General features: G+C 38.7%; 1 protein-coding gene across 1 annotated transcript; it reads left to right on the top strand.

The window, feature by feature from the left end:
• Positions 1–270: 270 nt before the first annotated feature.
• hspb9 (heat shock protein, alpha-crystallin-related, 9) lies at positions 271–2,800 on the top strand. Its single transcript, XM_005949940.3, has 2 exons — positions 271–627; positions 1,152–2,800. Exons 1-2 carry the CDS (start codon positions 407–409, stop codon positions 1,612–1,614), a joined length of 684 nt encoding a protein of 227 aa, XP_005950002.1. The 5' UTR covers positions 271–406; the 3' UTR covers positions 1,615–2,800.
• The last annotated feature ends 15,438 nt before the right edge of the window (positions 2,801–18,238 follow it).

Here is an 18,238-nt window from a genome sequence, read left to right on the forward strand (position 1 = left end):
TACTTCATCCCACATACTCTCAGTGAGACAGCACACTTTCAAAGTCCCAGTCTTGGTCACTTATGAGGAATGACAAATCAGCATATTTTCTCCAGCAGTATCATGGCCTTGTGCATACAAACCCAAACAGGCTATGACCATGTGTTGTCTTTAGCTTTTTGATTAATGGCAGAGCATTCCTGACTTCACTGGCACATGTTAGCAAGCAGCACTGAGCTCATAGAGCTTAAATAGCACGGTGGGAGGGCCGGGACAGAGCAGCTGGGGTATATAAAGGACTGCCGTGTAGATTCCCAAACTAAAAGAAGAGTCAATACGGAAAAACTGAGGAGGCTTTCAGTTCTCACTGGACCCTGAAGATATCTAGTCAGAGGCAGGAACCTGCAATCAAAACAACACTGACATCATGTCCCAGCACGCAGCCTTGACCAGCTTGTTTGGCGATGACCCTTTCTTCAGTCATGAACAGGTGCTGTGGCCTCTCAATATTGAAGCCCTGTCTTCTCTCCAGCGAGACTTCTTTAACCGGAGAGCCAAACTAGCTGACAGCCTCCTGAGCCAGCTCTATGATGGGCCCCAGCTGCTCAACTTCAACCAGATGCCCCTAATGTCTAACACATTGAAGCGGTATGTACAGTAGCCCAATTTTACTAGTGGATATACCTGATTTGGGGTTTGTTCAAACCTACAGATTTGGTTTTAACTTAACCATCCATAAGATCACCACTGATCTGCCTAGAGTTATGGCATGTTTTAGCCACATGCTAAATACTAAAATGCTAAAAGTGGTAATGAAGTCTTATACATTTTTGGCATCAGATTTTCTACTAAAAGATATTTCATTTGGCTTTTCTAAACAGGTAAAGAATCTATTAAAAGGGTAGAATGCTACCTAAGATCTACTCCTATCTTAAGCTTAAGCTTTTTTGGATTGTCAGTGATCAGTTTAGACATTCAAACATTTGGGGTTTTATAAAAAATTGAAAATTCTGTAAAGAAAAGAAAAGATACAATGATGATAATAATAATAAATAAGGCAAGTTTTAGCAGGATCCAAACCCTACCCCAAACACAACTATAAAAAGGTTAACAGCCTTTGTGGGTCCGGAGCAATGATGGAGAAATTATTTCTAATACTGATTCACTTTCAGGCTGAGTGATGATGAAGAGCAGCAGAGAGAGCTTTCCACTACAGAGACCCACAAGGAAGTCCAGCCAGCTAAAGAAAACAACGGTGATCTCCTGGTGACACTAGATGCTCGCGGTTATGCCCCCAGTGACATCACTGTCAAGCTGGAAGGCCGGTGTCTGGCGGTCGTGGCCATGAAGGAGGCCGGAGCAGAAGAGAGCCAGTCCTGCTCTTCTTCATCCTCCTGTGCGTCCTTCTGCTCCTCTGCATCTTCTCAGGCAGGGTTCGCCCAGAAGATCGACCTGCCTCCTCACCTGGATCTGTCCGGCCTCTCCTGTTCCCTGATGGATAACGGACAGCTGCGTATCCATGCCCCTGTGGCTAAGCAAACAGCTGGAGAGGAACGCCAGGTACCCATTCGTTTCAGGACATCGCTGGAGTTTCCCATCAAAAAGGACGACACAGAGGAAGAACAAAGAGACTAGTGCATATGTGCCCCCAAAACACACACACACACACACACACACACACACACACACACACACACACACACACACACACACACACACACACACAAGCACATTTTTGATGAGTTTATTTATATACAGCCTTCCACAACAAAAAGACTCTACAATGAGTAATGTTTACAATTATTAGATAAAGACAACTTTTTATTTTATAACAATGTGCAATTTGTTTTTTCAACTGTAAAAATGAAATAAAGTGTCAAATGGAAAATAATATCATGTAAAATTGGCTTTTGCTGAGGACTACTGTGACCACATGATGGTGCCAACAGCCTACTCACACGAGGAGAATGAAGGAGTAAAAAGAAGTCAGCAGACACAGATGGAGGAAGAGAACAAGAAGAATCCTAAAAGCTGGCATTAACTCCCCTAAGGTGGCTGAATTACTACCCTTAAAAGGTTCAAGTGACATTTGGTTTCCTGGGGCGAAGTTATTTGCCGGCGTGCTGGAGCTGGTGACAAACAAAAGGAGCAGTTTAACATTTTATGAGTCCTACCCTGAGGGTGTCATGATAGAGAAGAGAAGAAATAAAGGCATTATTAGAAAAGGTGAACAGAATAGAGTGAAAGGGAACAGAAACATTGGCCGTTTCTGAGGGATTAGTTTAACCAAATCCTAACCTTACTTTTTCTTTTCTATGATAATACCTTTAATTTGTTTTTTTCTTAAAGATCTGCTGCCAATGCAAATAAGATAACTAAATTTACTTCATGATACTAACTTGGGCTTTAGGAAAACTGCACAAAAGGTAATATCTTCGCCAATACCCTACCAGACATAACCAAAATAAGAAGATAACATTATTAGATTACTATTATTAACAATTGTACCACATGAGTCAATGAGACTTTATCAGAATGTTGCAAATTTATTAAAAATCAGGAAATCTTTAAGAAAAGTTTCTTTATGCTTTGATGTGCTATTCTAAAATTTGGTCTTCTTTGGTTTAATTATTCTTGTAGTTGTTGACATTGCCAACAAAGACACACACATTTGTGTATGAAAGGTCAAACAATTGCACTGCATGCCAGGATGAAAATCAATCCACAAAGTCCAAAGCACTCCCTGAAGACTTCTGCAATTATCTGTAGTGAGGTATAGATCAGGTCGAGGGTTAAGATCTATTTCTGCACCCTTAAGTGTTTCCTGAAGCATGGTGCTCTTGATAATTCTAAAATAAAAAAATAAAAAAATAAAATAAAAAGCTCTGTAGAGCTAAATTTAACCTTGATAGAAGAAATAACCAGACGAATGACTATGAGGACTAAATCAAGCCTTTGTAAAAACAGAAAAAAACAGAATTCAGGAATAACTATGTCCTTCACCAAACCATACTGAATTGACCTCATTAAGTATCTGTGAAAAGATCTGCAAATGACGCTTTACAAATGGTGCCTTTTTACCCTGATTAAATGTCACAAAATGGGGCAAACTTTTCAAATCTTGGACGAAAGAGGCTGTAGAGACCAATCCAACATATTTAAGGTTGTTGTAGGGACATCTTCAAAGTGGATGAAAGGTCTTACATAGACTAATGGATTACTGAGTATAAAAACAGCTTTTTCTCTGTTTTATTGAAGCTGACTCTCACAGATCGACAGATACGTACCAGGTCATAGCAGTAGTGAGATAGGTCTCTCATTCCAGCTCTTCACATATTTGACTCTTGTAAAAGACCACTTGGCATCTAATACAAACACATAACAAACATAACAAAACAAAGTACATGCACACTGGGAGCACATGAACTCCCATTGCTGACAAACAGAGACGTTTAATGACAGAATGTCAGAAGACATGAAATTTGACATTTGAATTTCCACAGTTCAAAATTCTTTATTTCTTTTTTTTAATCCTCTCCTCTCTGGCAGCTTTTGCAATCAGTATTAAGATCTGATTGTGCTGTTGTGCCAAACACATTTTGCTTTTCCAAGATCAGCTCTGTAAATTCTCTATAGGCAGACTGGACTTCCCAGCATGGGCCAAACTGCCCTATGCAGTAAGGCAACAAAGTGGGCGCAGACCAGCCCAGTGCAAGGAAGCACCCAGCCAGAGACCAGGTGAACCCAGGCACCAGATCCCCATGCCCCACTCGCAGAGCCACCCAGAAGAGGGTTGAGTTCATGTTTGGGCATAGAGAATGATCGCTCTGAATTTGAGTGGTAGCGGCTAGCATAGACCAAAACTCTTGGTAAAACCATCTGGTGCTTGGGCTTTATCTTGTTAAGAAATTCTGCAATGTCAGCGTCGGAAGGATTAATCTGTGATGAGTTTAAAGCTTCATAAAAATCTTTCAAATATTTATTTGTATATTTATATGTTGTTGGTCATGAGCAAGGAACCCAGTGGAATCCTTTAAAGAATAAATACTTGTTTTGTTTTTTTATTTAGCTTTAACTGGTTAGTAAGTTTTTCATATTTTGCCCCTCATTACTACCTTTTCTGTTTCCCATAGAACATGTGTTGATGTCCCTGCTAGGTCATTATTATCTAAATGTATTGCCCATTCCATTTTGAAATAATTAATGAAGTCTTGTTCTTTAAATAGTGATGTATTAAATCTCCAGCTCCTAATTAGTGGTGTGACTCTTTTCTGTGTCAGACAGATAAATACTAGTGTATGATCACTGATAGTGATAGAATGAGTGTTTTTAATATCCCTCATAACGGAGCTGGAACTAAAAAGTAGTCTGAGCGACAGTGTGAGTGGTGTACTGGTGGTAAGAAGGTGTAATACTGAGAGTGGGGTGATGTGAACGCCAAGCATCACAAAGACCAAACTCGCAGCCACATCCTTTGACTCACTGCTGTACTGAGACAGGTTGAAGTTTCCTCCTATTATAAGTGTGGTGTTAGAGTGATCTGAAGGAAAGCCCATGTCTTCACCCTGCCTTTTGACACCTTGTGAGATGTGGGGTTTTTTTAAAGATTATTTTATTTTATTAGTTCATTGTGTGTTTTTTATACTGTTTTTATTTTTTATTTTCTCTGTTTTGTTTTCTCTATTGTTCTTTACTTATTTCCCGTACTTTGGTCCTGTGCTGGCTGTTATAAAGTGCTTTATAAATAAAGTTGGATGGGACTGAGAGTGAAAAAAGAAGGTACAAACAAAGGAGGGGTCATCAACATTTGGTCCATATATTAGTGATACACAGATCCATATTTTGAATACATAGATAAAGTATTATTAATCTGCCTTGTGGACCTGCTGCTGACAGTGCAGTTCATTTTCCTGTTAATTAATATGGCTAAACCTCTTTGTTTTGAGTAGCGGGCTGAGAATGTGTGAAGGAAATATGGAGAGGTGAGTTTTGGTCATATGAGTCTCCTGTAGAAAGACAGTATATGCTGGTAAGTCATTTAACCGATTAGTCATTTTGAGCCTCTTTTCTCTGGAATCAATTCCACGTAATTCCATGTGACGAACCTCAGTGTGGTCATGGTGGAGAGTAGAATTTACACCAAAACTGTGTGTTTATCTGTCTGTCTTGTATGGCTGCATGTTAGTGTGTGTGTGGTTGGTATGTCTGTGACTGTGCTGTATGTTTCTGTGGTAAACAGCAGCATTGAGGCAGAGCATACATAATGCTGAGTGCTGAAGGAAACAGAAAAGATGTGAAAGGTGATAAAGGGAATAAGTCACACAGTTCGGTTCCAATTCATACAAACCAATTTAACCGAAACTGAACAAGAAGAGCGGTCATCCTTATTAGTACTTTCCCCCATTTAGGCCATTTTGACAAAGATGAGGGGTCAAAATATATTTTCTTTTCTTTTCTTTTATTTCTTTAAATTTTATTTTGCTAAAATCAGTTAACAGTAGCATTTTATTGTTTTCAGCCAAAGACAAAATATCAGCATTTCATGTTAGTGTGACTTGCACTCTGTGCATTGAAAGGTTCATCACACTGTTTCTATAATATGTTTACAGGTGTGGAGGAGGTACATAAAAACAGAATAATAGTACATATATGAGATTGTTTATGTCACAACTCTTGCATTCTCCTTGTATCAATGATTTCAAACAGTTGTGACAAACTTGTCTCTCTCCCTCTAATTTTTCATGTCCTCCCAGAAATGTCTTCACGGGACCTGCAGGGGTTCATAGTGTGTAGGTGTGCGTGATTGTGACTATGCATAGATTTGTGTCTAAGTGTTTGTATGTGCGTAAGTTCTTGCCTTTCTAAAACTAAATGTGCTCACGCATGTAGAATGATGTCATCCAGAGTGAGGCTGTTCTCTACCATTGGAGTAATACAGATGTATGTGTGTGTACATGTTTAGACATCTTTGTGAGGACAGAAATTGGCATGCCACTATACTTGTTGGGACCAACAGTCCCTAATGGGGACAAAATGCCCATCCCCACTAGTTTGAAGACATTTTTGAGGCTCAAAATGTGGTTTTAATGTCAGGGTCACAGTTATTTTTGGAGGTGAGAAGAAAAGAATCAAAGGGTTGAAAATGGCTGCAGTGCAATGAGGGTTGCAATGAATAGCAAGACTTTGCCCTCGCATATATACTTTTGCAGGAAATGTCTGCACATTTTCCTTGCAGACAGTTATAAGGTCATAATAATGATGGATTTTACAGTCCAATAAGGCGGCAAACTCACTTTCTCCTGGAGAAGGACTCCCTCACCGGAGGATGCTGTTAAAACTGGCAGACACTTCTCTCTATGCACAAGTCATCTCAATAATCTGCTTTGTGCATGTGTGAATTTTCTTGCAGTTCTTTGGCTGAATTCCCCAAAAAATGTAAAAACCCATCTCTGGTACAGCAATAAGTCGAAATATGTAAGAACAAAAAGGCAGATACCTGTTCATTTTACCCAAAGGGAGTTACAATTATCACATCATCAGTTATTTCCTCCTGTGATGTTATTGTCCTGTGCGAAGAAATGTTCCACAGAACTTCCAAACTGAAAAAAAAATGCCAAAAACAAATAAATAAACATCAAAATACAGATAAGAGAGACTTCTTAAACCAATTTTGTGTTATTTAAAGAGTATTTTCATCAATATTGTAATGTACTGCCATCTTGTGGCAGTGGACTGCCCACTGTGGGCCATGTGGGTCTGTCCATAGTGACCCCGCATGAAACCTAATGGGGGATATTTGCTAGGTGAGCTGTCAGAGGTTAGTGGAAGAAACACAGTTATTTAATATTATATTATAAACTCACTGTCACGATGTGCTGTGCAGGTGGTGGAGAGCTGATCCAGAATGCAGGACTCCTCAGAAAAACATACATTTAAAATGTAGTTTTACTAGCTAGCATCAGCAAGCTTTTGAAAAAACAGCAGTATTAACTGGAGCAGACTGATAGACTGGCAGGCAAACAGCATGAAGGGACATGACAAAGAACAAAGTGAAACTTTGGAACACAGCTGGGGAAAACAAGGCACAGGTGAACAAAGTCAGAACGATGACATGGGACACAAAACTGAACATAACGCCAGTGTTGGGAAGGTTACTTTTAAAATGTATTCCACTACAGATTACAGAATACATGCGCCAAAATGTATTTTGTAATATATTCCGTTACGTTACTCAATGAGAGTCACGTATTCTGAATACGTTGGATTACTTAATATATTATCATGCTATTTACAACTACATGAATGTACTATTGCTGTGTATTTTAGGGTGTAGACATCTCGTATAGAGAACTATTCCACGTATATAAAACAGGTCCGCGGCTCCAAACCGTAGTAAAGGGACCTCTGGCTAATACGTCGGGTTCCGTGTCGGGCTCTTAGCCGAAAACTAGCTTTACTTTGTTGTCTGGGTCAATTTTGCTAGCAAGAGACAGAGAGAGGCGTTGAAAGGCTGCTGCAACGGAACTTATTGTTTTTGGAGGAAAACACGAACAGATCCTGTTTCTGCTCGATGACAACTCATACTTTTCCACTCTCCTTTTTCTCCCTCCTCGCGCCCACACACACATCACGGGTATGGCAGTCCATTCTCCCTGCAGCACAGAGTACACTGCCCGAGTACACTGAAAAATATTTCTTCACATCATCATGTGGGCTGCAAGTAGGGGTGACATGGGCCACGAGACTGAGGCCCAGGCATTAGAGCCTCTTAATGTGTGTTTTGTTTGGGTTTCCACCAACATGGAATTACCAAAAATAGAGAGGGCATAGCCTAACATATGAAGCAGGAAAAGAGCGCCGTGTAATCTATTTATTTCAACAAAGTAACTGTATTCTAAATACCACCTTTTTAAACGATAACTGTAACGGAATACAGTTACTCATATTTTGTATTTTAAATACGTAACGCCGGTACATGTATTCTGTTACTCCCCAACACTGCATAACGCATGCAGCAAAAGAGACTATCAAAATTAAAAAGGAAACTAGCACTGAGCCTGAGAATTACAAATTTGACAAAGACAAAGGGAGAGTAAACAGAGACATGAAATCACCAAAATCACCAAAAGACTTCAAACAGGAATCCTTACAAAAAGTAAAAACAAGAACACAAAACTAAAAATACTCGTAACTAAAAAAGAGATCACAACTCAAAACACTTAGTTGAAGACACAGGAGCACGGCACTAGCATCATATCAGCTACCACAAGCCCCAAACAGATTTAACCTTATTAGATATCTGTAATGTGTATGAGAATGGAACAAACAAGAGAAGCCTATTAATCACAGGTCATCACAAACTGACTGGATGGGTTAATGTACAGCGAGCACATTCATTTATGCCTTTTTTCTGCTGGCTCAGCTTAAAAAAATATATAGCACATATATTTCATATGCATGTGTATGCATATATATGTGTATGAGTAATATATGCTGCTATATACAGCAGCATATATTACTCATATTACAGTATGAATGCATATTAAAGTATATATTACAGTATGGATTCAAACCTACCCACAGGAAAAGAAAGTGTATCATTTATCATTTAACATATATCTGGAGTCTCAAGCGCCACCTCAGCTACAGTTAGCTCCAGCATGTAGCTTTTTCAGACATTAGCTTGGTGATAAAATCTCATCAAAGAGAAAAGAACATGGCATTAAATATCCTGAGGTAAATAATTGACTTATTTCTGATTCTGAAACAAAAAAAAGTATAAGTAAAATTGTATTCGAAATCCTAAGTGAGGTGACAAAATGTGTAGCTTTGGGCTGTTACATTTTAATGTCTCAGCACTGTTCAAAGGTAGATCCTCTCTGATTAATCTACTAATGTTACAGTAGCACTGGTGTAAGCAGCACCAGCGAGAGTTTTGTCCTGCAGGCTCAATTTTGTACCCAAGCCAGCTCTAGCATCAGTGTGTGCTCTACTACAAACTGCCAAAATGTGACTGATGACTTAAATAAAAATTAGATGTGCTTAACCTGGAGGAAACACTTCATGACTTGCTCACTCATAATAGGCTAAAAGCAGAAATAATGCTGGTTACATTTTATATTATAGAGCTCTGGATTTTCTGTCATAATACTTCCTGAAATTTATGATTTTGTAAACACAAGCAGCAAAGTTATTCTCCATAAACAATTATAATGATAATTTAAAATCAAATTAGTTTACATTTCATAGCATTTCATGTTTCTGACCCTTACTTAGGCTCATATAAAATTTCCAAATGCTGCTTTGGTTTTGCTTTTGATTCCCATGCTAAAAGTGGATGGACTCTTATTGTGAGTCATCTTGGCTCAAGATGTGCACCAAATGGCATTACTGTTATGACATGTGGCCAACTGATTCATCATACTTGACAAATGTGGAATTATCATGTACTGACACTTTTTCCACAGTAGTAGAAGAAATGTAAACAAACACCTCTGTTGACTAAAAAGCTGCATTTCATATGTTGTGTTCAGTATCGGGTTCAGGAGAACCCAGTAGTTTATTCAGTAGTTAGTCTGAAATGCCACTGCAAGAGCACATCACCCCAGTTTCATCCTCTACCGCTGGCTTCTAGTTCCTTTCAGATTTTAAGATTATGTTGCTTGTTTTTAGGCTTTAAATGAACTCACCCCTCCTTATTTATCTGTGCTTTTAAGTATCCACAACTCATCAAGGACACTGAGTTCTTCTAATCGGATGATTCTGAATGTTCTCCGGACAAAAGATATATGGAACTGGTCTTTTTCCAGTTTTAGGACCTGACCTGTGGAAACGCCTGCTTAACCCTTTCACGCATAGTGGTCACTACAGTGGACAGCTATTCAAAGGCTGTTTTCTTGTGTTTGTGTCAGTGTTGATGGTATTACTTGCACATAAACCACTACATTGGACACTGATGTGTCACTCCATACGCTGTCACCCACTCCAAAGGTGATGTCGTCCACATAAGTGAACATGTACTATTTGAAAAATACATGTTTAAAAAATGAAGTTCAAAAATAATTTTTTCATGCTTGATTGAGGCTGATTGAGGTTGTCATAATTCATGCTGAAAGGGCTAATCACATCTTTATAATAATTAACAGACCTTCATCCGGCCTCAAATCTCACCTGCTTTCCCTGACTTTTAATATGTGCACAGACATCTAAGTCTCAGCCTGCTTTATTGTATTTTATATTATTTTATTTTAGTGTATTTTATTGTTTTTATTGTCCTTTATCATTGTTTTATTCCTAGCTGAACCTATAAAGCACTTCGGTCAGCTATAGTAGGTTTAATTGTGCAATACAAATAAAGTTTTAGAAATTGAAGTCTCTCCTAAAAAAGCAGAAAAACCAAAACTTTTTAGTATTAGCACAAGCTAGCAAAAACCTACTATTCTTACTATACTATTTTTATTAGCATGTTCAGGTAGCTTTAATATAAATGATTTATTCATGCTTTAATGTGCAGCAGTGATGTGACGCATCTATTAGGAGAGTTTCTTTTTCCTCTTTTGCAAAGAGCATTCTACAGGGAGTGCAGAATTATTAGGCAAGTTGTATTTTTGAGGAATAATTTTATTATTGAACAACAACCATGTTCTCAATGAACCCAAAACACTCATTAATATCAAAGCTGAATGTTTTTGGAAGTAGTTTTTAGTTTGTGTTTAGTTTTAGCTATTTTAGGGGGATATCTGTGTGTGCAGGTGACTATTACTGTGCATAATTATTAGGCAACTTAACAAAAAACAAATATATACCCATTTCAATTATTTATTTTTACCAGTGAAACCAATATAACATCTCCACATTCACAAATATACATTTCTGACATTCAAAAACAAAACAAAAACAAATCAGCGACCAATATAGCCACCTTTCTTTGCAAGGACACTCAAAAGCCTGCCATCCATGGATTCTGTCAGTGTTTTGATCTGTTCACCATCAACATTGCGTGCAGCAGCAACCACAGCCTCCCAGACACTGTTCAGAGAGGTGTACTGTTTTCCCTCCTTGTAAATCTCACATTTGATGATGGACCACAGGTTCTCAATGGGGTTCAGATCAGGTGAACAAGGAGGCCATGTCATTAGTTTTTCTTCTTTTATACCCTTTCTTGCCAGCCACGCTGTGGAGTACTTGGACGCGTGTGATGGAGCATTGTCCTGCATGAAAATCATGTTTTTCTTGAAGGATGCAGACTTCTTCCTGTACCACTGCTTGAAGAAGGTGTCTTCCAGAAACTGGCAGTAGGACTGGGAGTTGAGCTTGACTCCATCCTCAACCCGAAAAGGCCCCACAAGCTCATCTTTGATGATACCAGCCCAAACCAGTACTCCACCTCCACCTTGCTGGCGTCTGAGTCGGACTGGAGCTCTCTGCCCTTTACCAATCCAGCCACGGGCCCATCCATCTGGCCCATCAAGACTCACTCTCATTTCATCAGTCCATAAAACCTTAGAAAAACCAGTCTTGAGATATTTCTTGGCCCAGTCTTGACGTTTCAGCTTGTGTGTCTTGTTCAGTGGTGGTCGTCTTTCAGCCTTTCTTACCTTGGCCATGTCTCTGAGTATTGCACACCTTGTGCTTTTGGGCACTCCAGTGATGTTGCAGCTCTGAAATATGGCCAAACTGGTGGCAAGTGGCATCTTGGCAGCTGCACGCTTGACTTTTCTCAGTTCATGGGCAGTTATTTTGCGCCTTGGTTTTTCCACACGCTTCTTGCGACCCTGTTGACTATTTTGAATGAAACGCTTGATTGTTCGATGATCACGCTTCAGAAGCTTTGCAATTTTGAGACTGCTGCATCCCTCTGCAAGATATCTCACTATTTTTGACTTTTCTGAGCCTGTCAAGTCCTTCTTTTGACCCATTTTGCCAAAGGAAAGGACGTTGCCTAATAATTATGCACACCTGATATAGGGTGTTGATGTCATTAGACCACACCCCTTCTCATTACAGAGATGCACATCACCTAATATGCTTAATTGGTAGTAGGCTTTCGAGCCTATACAGCTTGGAGTAAGACAACATGCATGAAGAGGATGATGTGGACAAAATACTCATTTGCCTAATAATTCTGCACTCCCTGTAGATCTGAACACAAATTTGCATATCCCCATAAAATGGCTGTGAAACAGTCATCAAATGTAAACTATCACTTCAATTGATACAAAAATATTTATTTGAAATACCACAATACAGCAGTGTAGAGTAGGTGAGCCTGACTCTGTTAAGAGAAAAACAAGGTTGTAACTCTCTCGCCCCCACATGATATGTGGCAGTGGGTAAGTGCTGTGGAATGTTCTTTGTCTCTGTGTTTCTCACTCTGTGTATAAGACAGCGACTGCCGCGCCCATCGTCAGAGACAACAGCTCGGGGCGCTGCTCTCTCTGTTAAACTCAGTTAAATGCCTGCTCATCAGGTGTTTAATATATGTTAAAAAAAACTTCCATGACATATATTGTCCTGCCTCCCTGATGCACAAAGTTACACTTTACTAGATTAATATGTCTGACTGAGGATAACATACAGAGGGTGCAAGAAATGCTCAGCAATGAAATGTGATGCCCTTTAGCATCGCGTTTCAATGCACTCTGCATGTTTTTGACATATTACAACATAAATGTTTAATGTTTGAGGAAACGTGTTTTTTCTCTTTAACTATATGTAATCAAATTAAATTTAACACCTAAATCTGACCAAGTGAGTTTTGTGATTACATCAACGAGTAAAACTGAAATATACAAATCATAAAAAAGGGAAACAAATTAGTGAGTTTAAAAAAAGCTTATCAGCGTGCAAAATACAAAGGTCTCTTGGCTGATATTATAATTACAGTGACTTATATCACTGCCTTGCCTCAAGCCTCCTACAGCAGACCTGGCAGCTTAAGTGGGGTGTTATATCCAAGAGTGCAATATTGCTATGCCTGCCTCCAAGGGACACCTCATAAAGGGGAATGGGAGTTTTTCATGCACTAGGATGAGGATGTGAAATGCTTGTGTTTTCTGCTAAATAAAGATGAATAATGGTCATTATTTTTAGTAACACACAATTGGTTCATAATGGCAACTAAGTGAAATGATGAATTTAATTTCAGCAGACGGATGAAGGGAGGCTGAAGTTATTTATTATACAATATGAAGTGAACCTGGTCATTGAGAAAGACCCACACTAACTGCTGGTGTTGCTGGCACTCTAATTGTGCTTAGCTAAGTTGAAGTTGAAGGCAAGCATCTTCTCCTATACCTGATCATTGGGCCACAGTTATAATTGTAGGTCTATGGCTCTGGTGGGGTTTAATCTTTGATTTTAGTGCCACGTATGAAAATGATTGAATGTAAACACTTTAAAAGTACTATTCTTCTCATCAGGGAACCATGTAGTATTTTTTTTATTTAATGAGTTAAGATTCACAAAGGGTCTCCTAGACAGAACACGCAACAACAAGTCTATTCCATTACCAATTCTTCTTGGTTCCAGTTGTGACAGTAAAAGGGATCAGCATACTTATTTAAGGATAGGACCAATGCCCAATTTCATCTCACTATCTCTGTCCCAGCACAGAAATATCCCTTTTTCTTTCTTCTACTAACTCTGTTTTACTCCACCACCATCAAAAATATTGAACTGCACTGCTGTCATTGTCTGTAAAATGTTGTTATTGCCATTTTTCTGCCTCTTCTCTCATAGAGGGTAGCAGGTGTGTGTGCAGGAAATAGGGGGATCAATGGCTCAAATGAGCTTTATTGATTGAAGGAAAGGCTACCAAAAGCCCTGAGGCTTTTTGACCACTTCTTTAACCTTCTCTCATTTCTTGTTTGGTTTCTTTTTCTTTCCAGTGTTTATTTAATCCATGTGCCTTTCTTAACCTATTTTCCCCTTTCTATTTTTGTATGTACAGATATGTCTGACAACATCCCCCCTCACAACCTGTAAGGACCCTTGGGACTTTTCAATCCAGCACTAAGTGGGAGGAGTTACATGAGATCGTCCATCAAGCCGTTTCTGGCACATCATAAAAAATACGAGAGTACCCTGCATTATACAGGGGTGAAACCCAATACCCATGACAAAAACATTTGCAAATCAAATCAAATAAATAATTATTTCTGGAGGTTTTATTGCAGCACTTTCTTTGCAATGAATTAGGGGCTAGGAATATTTGTTCCTAGTGAGCAGAGGGTGACCAGCTAGGCCTGTAATACTGAGGCTGAAGGGACTAAATGCTCAAAAAGAACACAAAGTTAATAAATCTCATGCAACTACAAAAGAAGCAAAAATAATAATTATTTATTAGATTGATCTCAAAATACCTTTGCATTTCCTTTTTTGCTAATTCACCCAGTGCGAGGTATGTCTCGGATGAAGCAGTCTCGATTAGCACAAGTCATAGCCACCTGCTGGAATCAACCACGAAAGTGAGCTTCGACATGCGTCCCCAGTGGCTGGGACACATATCCATGGCAACATGTTGGACTTAGACCAGAGAAATAAAATGGAATTGCCACATTGTGGTCCTACCACGCACTGAGGAGGAACATTGGTGGGTGTTCTAACAACTGGAAAGCAAACAAAACTCTGTTAGTGTGCCAAACACTGTCTGCTGCATTAATAAAGGTGAAATAATCTTTTATTACAACCAGCATGAATATTAATCAGATATCTGCATTCATTCTCAAAAAAGCACTATGTGGCTTGTCTAAAATCATTTATTAGACAGGATTTAAATAAATCCTAGGAAATTGGAATTTATTTAAAGATATGAATTTTTAGGCCTTTGAAGTGTAATTACTGGCCCAAAAAAGAAAAATACATGTATGCAGGCCCCTTCTAGAGATTTCAACAAGCACAAGTTTGAAACAACTATTTGAATAAATCACAAATAACCTCTTTCAGTTTAACATCTAATGAAAACCTTGACTGAGTGGAATGAATGTGCATTGTATTAAAAAGCAGTTAATGCTTTCTTTTGGTTTTATTATATATACTTTATAGTTCATTTAATCATGACAATGTGTTGCTTATTGTTCAGACGCTGATATTAAAAGCTGGTATGAGATAGTGATCATATCATGTTTTTAATGAACAGCAACAGATGATGAAGTTAGCAGTGGAATGAAATACATTTACTGCATGGTGAGAAGAAAAACACAACGGCCATAATAAGATTGCTATGAAACTTGAGCTCATTACTCTCCACGATCATATTATCTTTAGTTATATTAAATAAAGAGGTAGAAATGTTTCCAACACAGCATTAAGATTTATAATTTGAATACACTCTAATGGCCGTGAAACAGGCCATTTGAGGAGAATGAAGCAGTGTGAGGCACAGATACACATCAGACAATCACAGTCACTTAAAATTACACAAGCAGCTAAGGCCCACATGTGCTGGCCCCAAACCTGTTTTTGACTTTGTCCGTGGTTAACTTTATTTATTAACAAGACATTATTCAGGTGAAATAATGACACTCAGACAAGTTCTGTTAAAATAGCAACGTGCACGGGTGAGCGGCTCTCAGGAGACACTCACCCCGAATGCAGGCGATAGCTCTTTATTTATAGGACACATCGCGTATGCAAATACCTTCATATTCCTTTAATACATGTTCTGTTAAAAACTTCCTGTGACTGAGTGTGTGTATGTGTGTGTGTGGGTCATATGAGTGTAGTCTAATTTCGGGAACTGCTGTTAGAGATTTAATCTCTTGTGGTTAGGTCGCTGTCTCTGGCCTTCATCAACATACAGAGTTAAAATGTCAGTGTGCACAAAAGTGAAAAAGTACAACATGTGTTGTGAAATATATGAACACATCAATATGAGCTTATAGTAAACAGTAGTAAATAAACTTATATATGTTAAAAATCTTTTGACAGACTTTTAGTGCTTTTGTAGGATCTTTGCTGTACAATCGAAAGTGCTTTGAGGCGGCTGTTGTTGTAATTTGGAATATAAATAAAACTGAACTGAGCTGAAAATTCATAAACCTACTGTCATCATTTAATAAATAATAATGGATTGCATTTATATAGCGCTTTTTGGGGCCCTCAAAGCACTTTTACAATTCCACTATTCATTCACACACTGGTGGAGGCAGCTCCAGTTGTAGCCACAGATGCCCTGGGGCAGACTGACAGAAGCGAGGCTGCCATATCGCGCCACCGGCCCCTCTGGCCAACACCAGTAGGCAGTAGGTGAAGTGTCTTGCCCAAGGACACAACGACCGAGACAGAAAGAGCTGGGGATCGAACCGGCTTCCCAACCCCCTGAGCCACGGTCGCCCCGAAGAGGTGCAACATCAATTTTACAGATGAAAGATTGTTGTCTTTGCAGCTAGGCTCATTGTATATTTTAGGAGAACACAACATGCAAAGGTTTCACTGAAGAGTATTTAAATAAATCATACATACTGCAAATTGCACCTATTATCAGAAGCACATGCAGAGCTTGCTATTTTCAGATCTGTTACATATAACACATTGAAATATCTGTCAAAATGTAAAAATTTACAGGGCGCATGTGAAGCAATCAGATTAATGCCTGAATCTAACAATTATTTGTTATTTATTGACTGTCATGAATACCTGCAGCCTCACATGTAATGTTGCTGAAAAAGTCATCAAGTGGGTTCATTTTTCACCTGCTAATCTGCACTGATCTTGGTAGCATGTTGGCCATTATCTAAACTCAACTAGCTGCTTCTGTGTTTACTTTACTGCTCTATTAGCACATTACACTCAGAACTTCCCATCACTTCTATCAGTGTGTTTTTGGGAATACAGCCTCATACTTGTTTGCCCCACTTAAATCAGTAAATCTGTCCCTAAGCGAGAAACACACACACACAAGCTCACCACAGCAGTTGCGTTAGACTGATGTGTTGTTCCTGGTGCTGATACAGCTGCTTATCAGTAAAGTCTGCCTGTCATCGTCTCGACAGAGCAGAGATACAGGCTTAAAGAAACACTGAAAGGCTCCTGAATATCAATCAGACTCGCTTTAAATGCAATTCTGTATCTGTGTGGGTCTCTTTGTGTGTGTCTGTATGTGTCTATCTGTGTGTGTGTGCTTCACAACAATCCTAAAACATCTGTATTTGTAGCACCTATTGGCTCGAAACAGCAGAAAAGGCTGTAAAAAATTTTTAAAAGTATTTCGAAATTTCATTTTCAATATGTGTGTGTGTGTGTGTGTGTGTGTGTATGTATGTGTGTGTGTGTGTGTGTGTGTGTGTGTGTGTTGGGGGGCTGAGTTATGTACATCAACTTGGACAGCACTGTGTTTTATCAGCGCTGTTTAAATGTTTCCTGCCACTCATCTTCCTCGTTTGTAGCGATTCTAACCTTTAGAAGACTGCTATTGATGCGATCAGACAGAGATACACTGACACAGACAGACTCACATGCTCTTTGTTCAGCTTGTTGTTTCCTTATGAATAGATTTTATATGCTTCCATTAACTTCCATTATATGGTTACCCCACATGATTAGCAGGGCATCTTACAGTCATGGTATCAAATAAGTAGATCCCTGTAAAATTACTAATAAAGCCTCTTGAATAGAAGTGTGTGAAGCTGTATTGCCAAGTTTTACAACTGATGAAGTATGTAATCAAAGCTCCAAATGATGTGAAATACAAAATTTTATTGGACCAAAAAATGTGTTTTTTAAATCGAAAGGCTGCCAGCACCCGAAGGGTCAAAAGAAGTTAACAAACCTAAATCTGATCAATTTCAACAGGTAATTCTGTCATTGAAGTGCATGTATCTAATTTCAGAATGACTGTGTGAATATATTATTTGTCGGAAAGATCTCCAAAAAGAACATTAGAGCAAGACAACAGTTTGCCAATGAAAATACAAGGAAAGAGCTTCTGGAGCTTCACACGGTGCAATTCCTCATATGTGTACATGTACTTGGTCAATAAAACTGATTCTGATTCCGAAGACCAGACTTTTTGGAATGATATTCTCTTGATAGATGAATCAAAGTTCATCAAAAAAGTAATACGACACATTTTCAAACACACATCAGATGTAAAAGATCATAAGTACTTGAGGTATGTCCTAGTTGACCAATGAATCCAATGAATATTTTAGCATTTTTAAATCATCAATAATTTGTAATTGAAACAAACAGGAAAAAAACTGCAATATTAAGTCTTCACGATTGGTCAAACTTTCACCAAGTCGTGATGTCTAGGCAA

Source organism: Haplochromis burtoni, unplaced genomic scaffold (assembly GCF_018398535.1).
Source record: "Haplochromis burtoni strain Fernald_Lab_line unplaced genomic scaffold, NCSU_Asbu1 Contig_702, whole genome shotgun sequence".
Taxonomy (NCBI): domain Eukaryota; kingdom Metazoa; phylum Chordata; class Actinopteri; order Cichliformes; family Cichlidae; genus Haplochromis; species Haplochromis burtoni.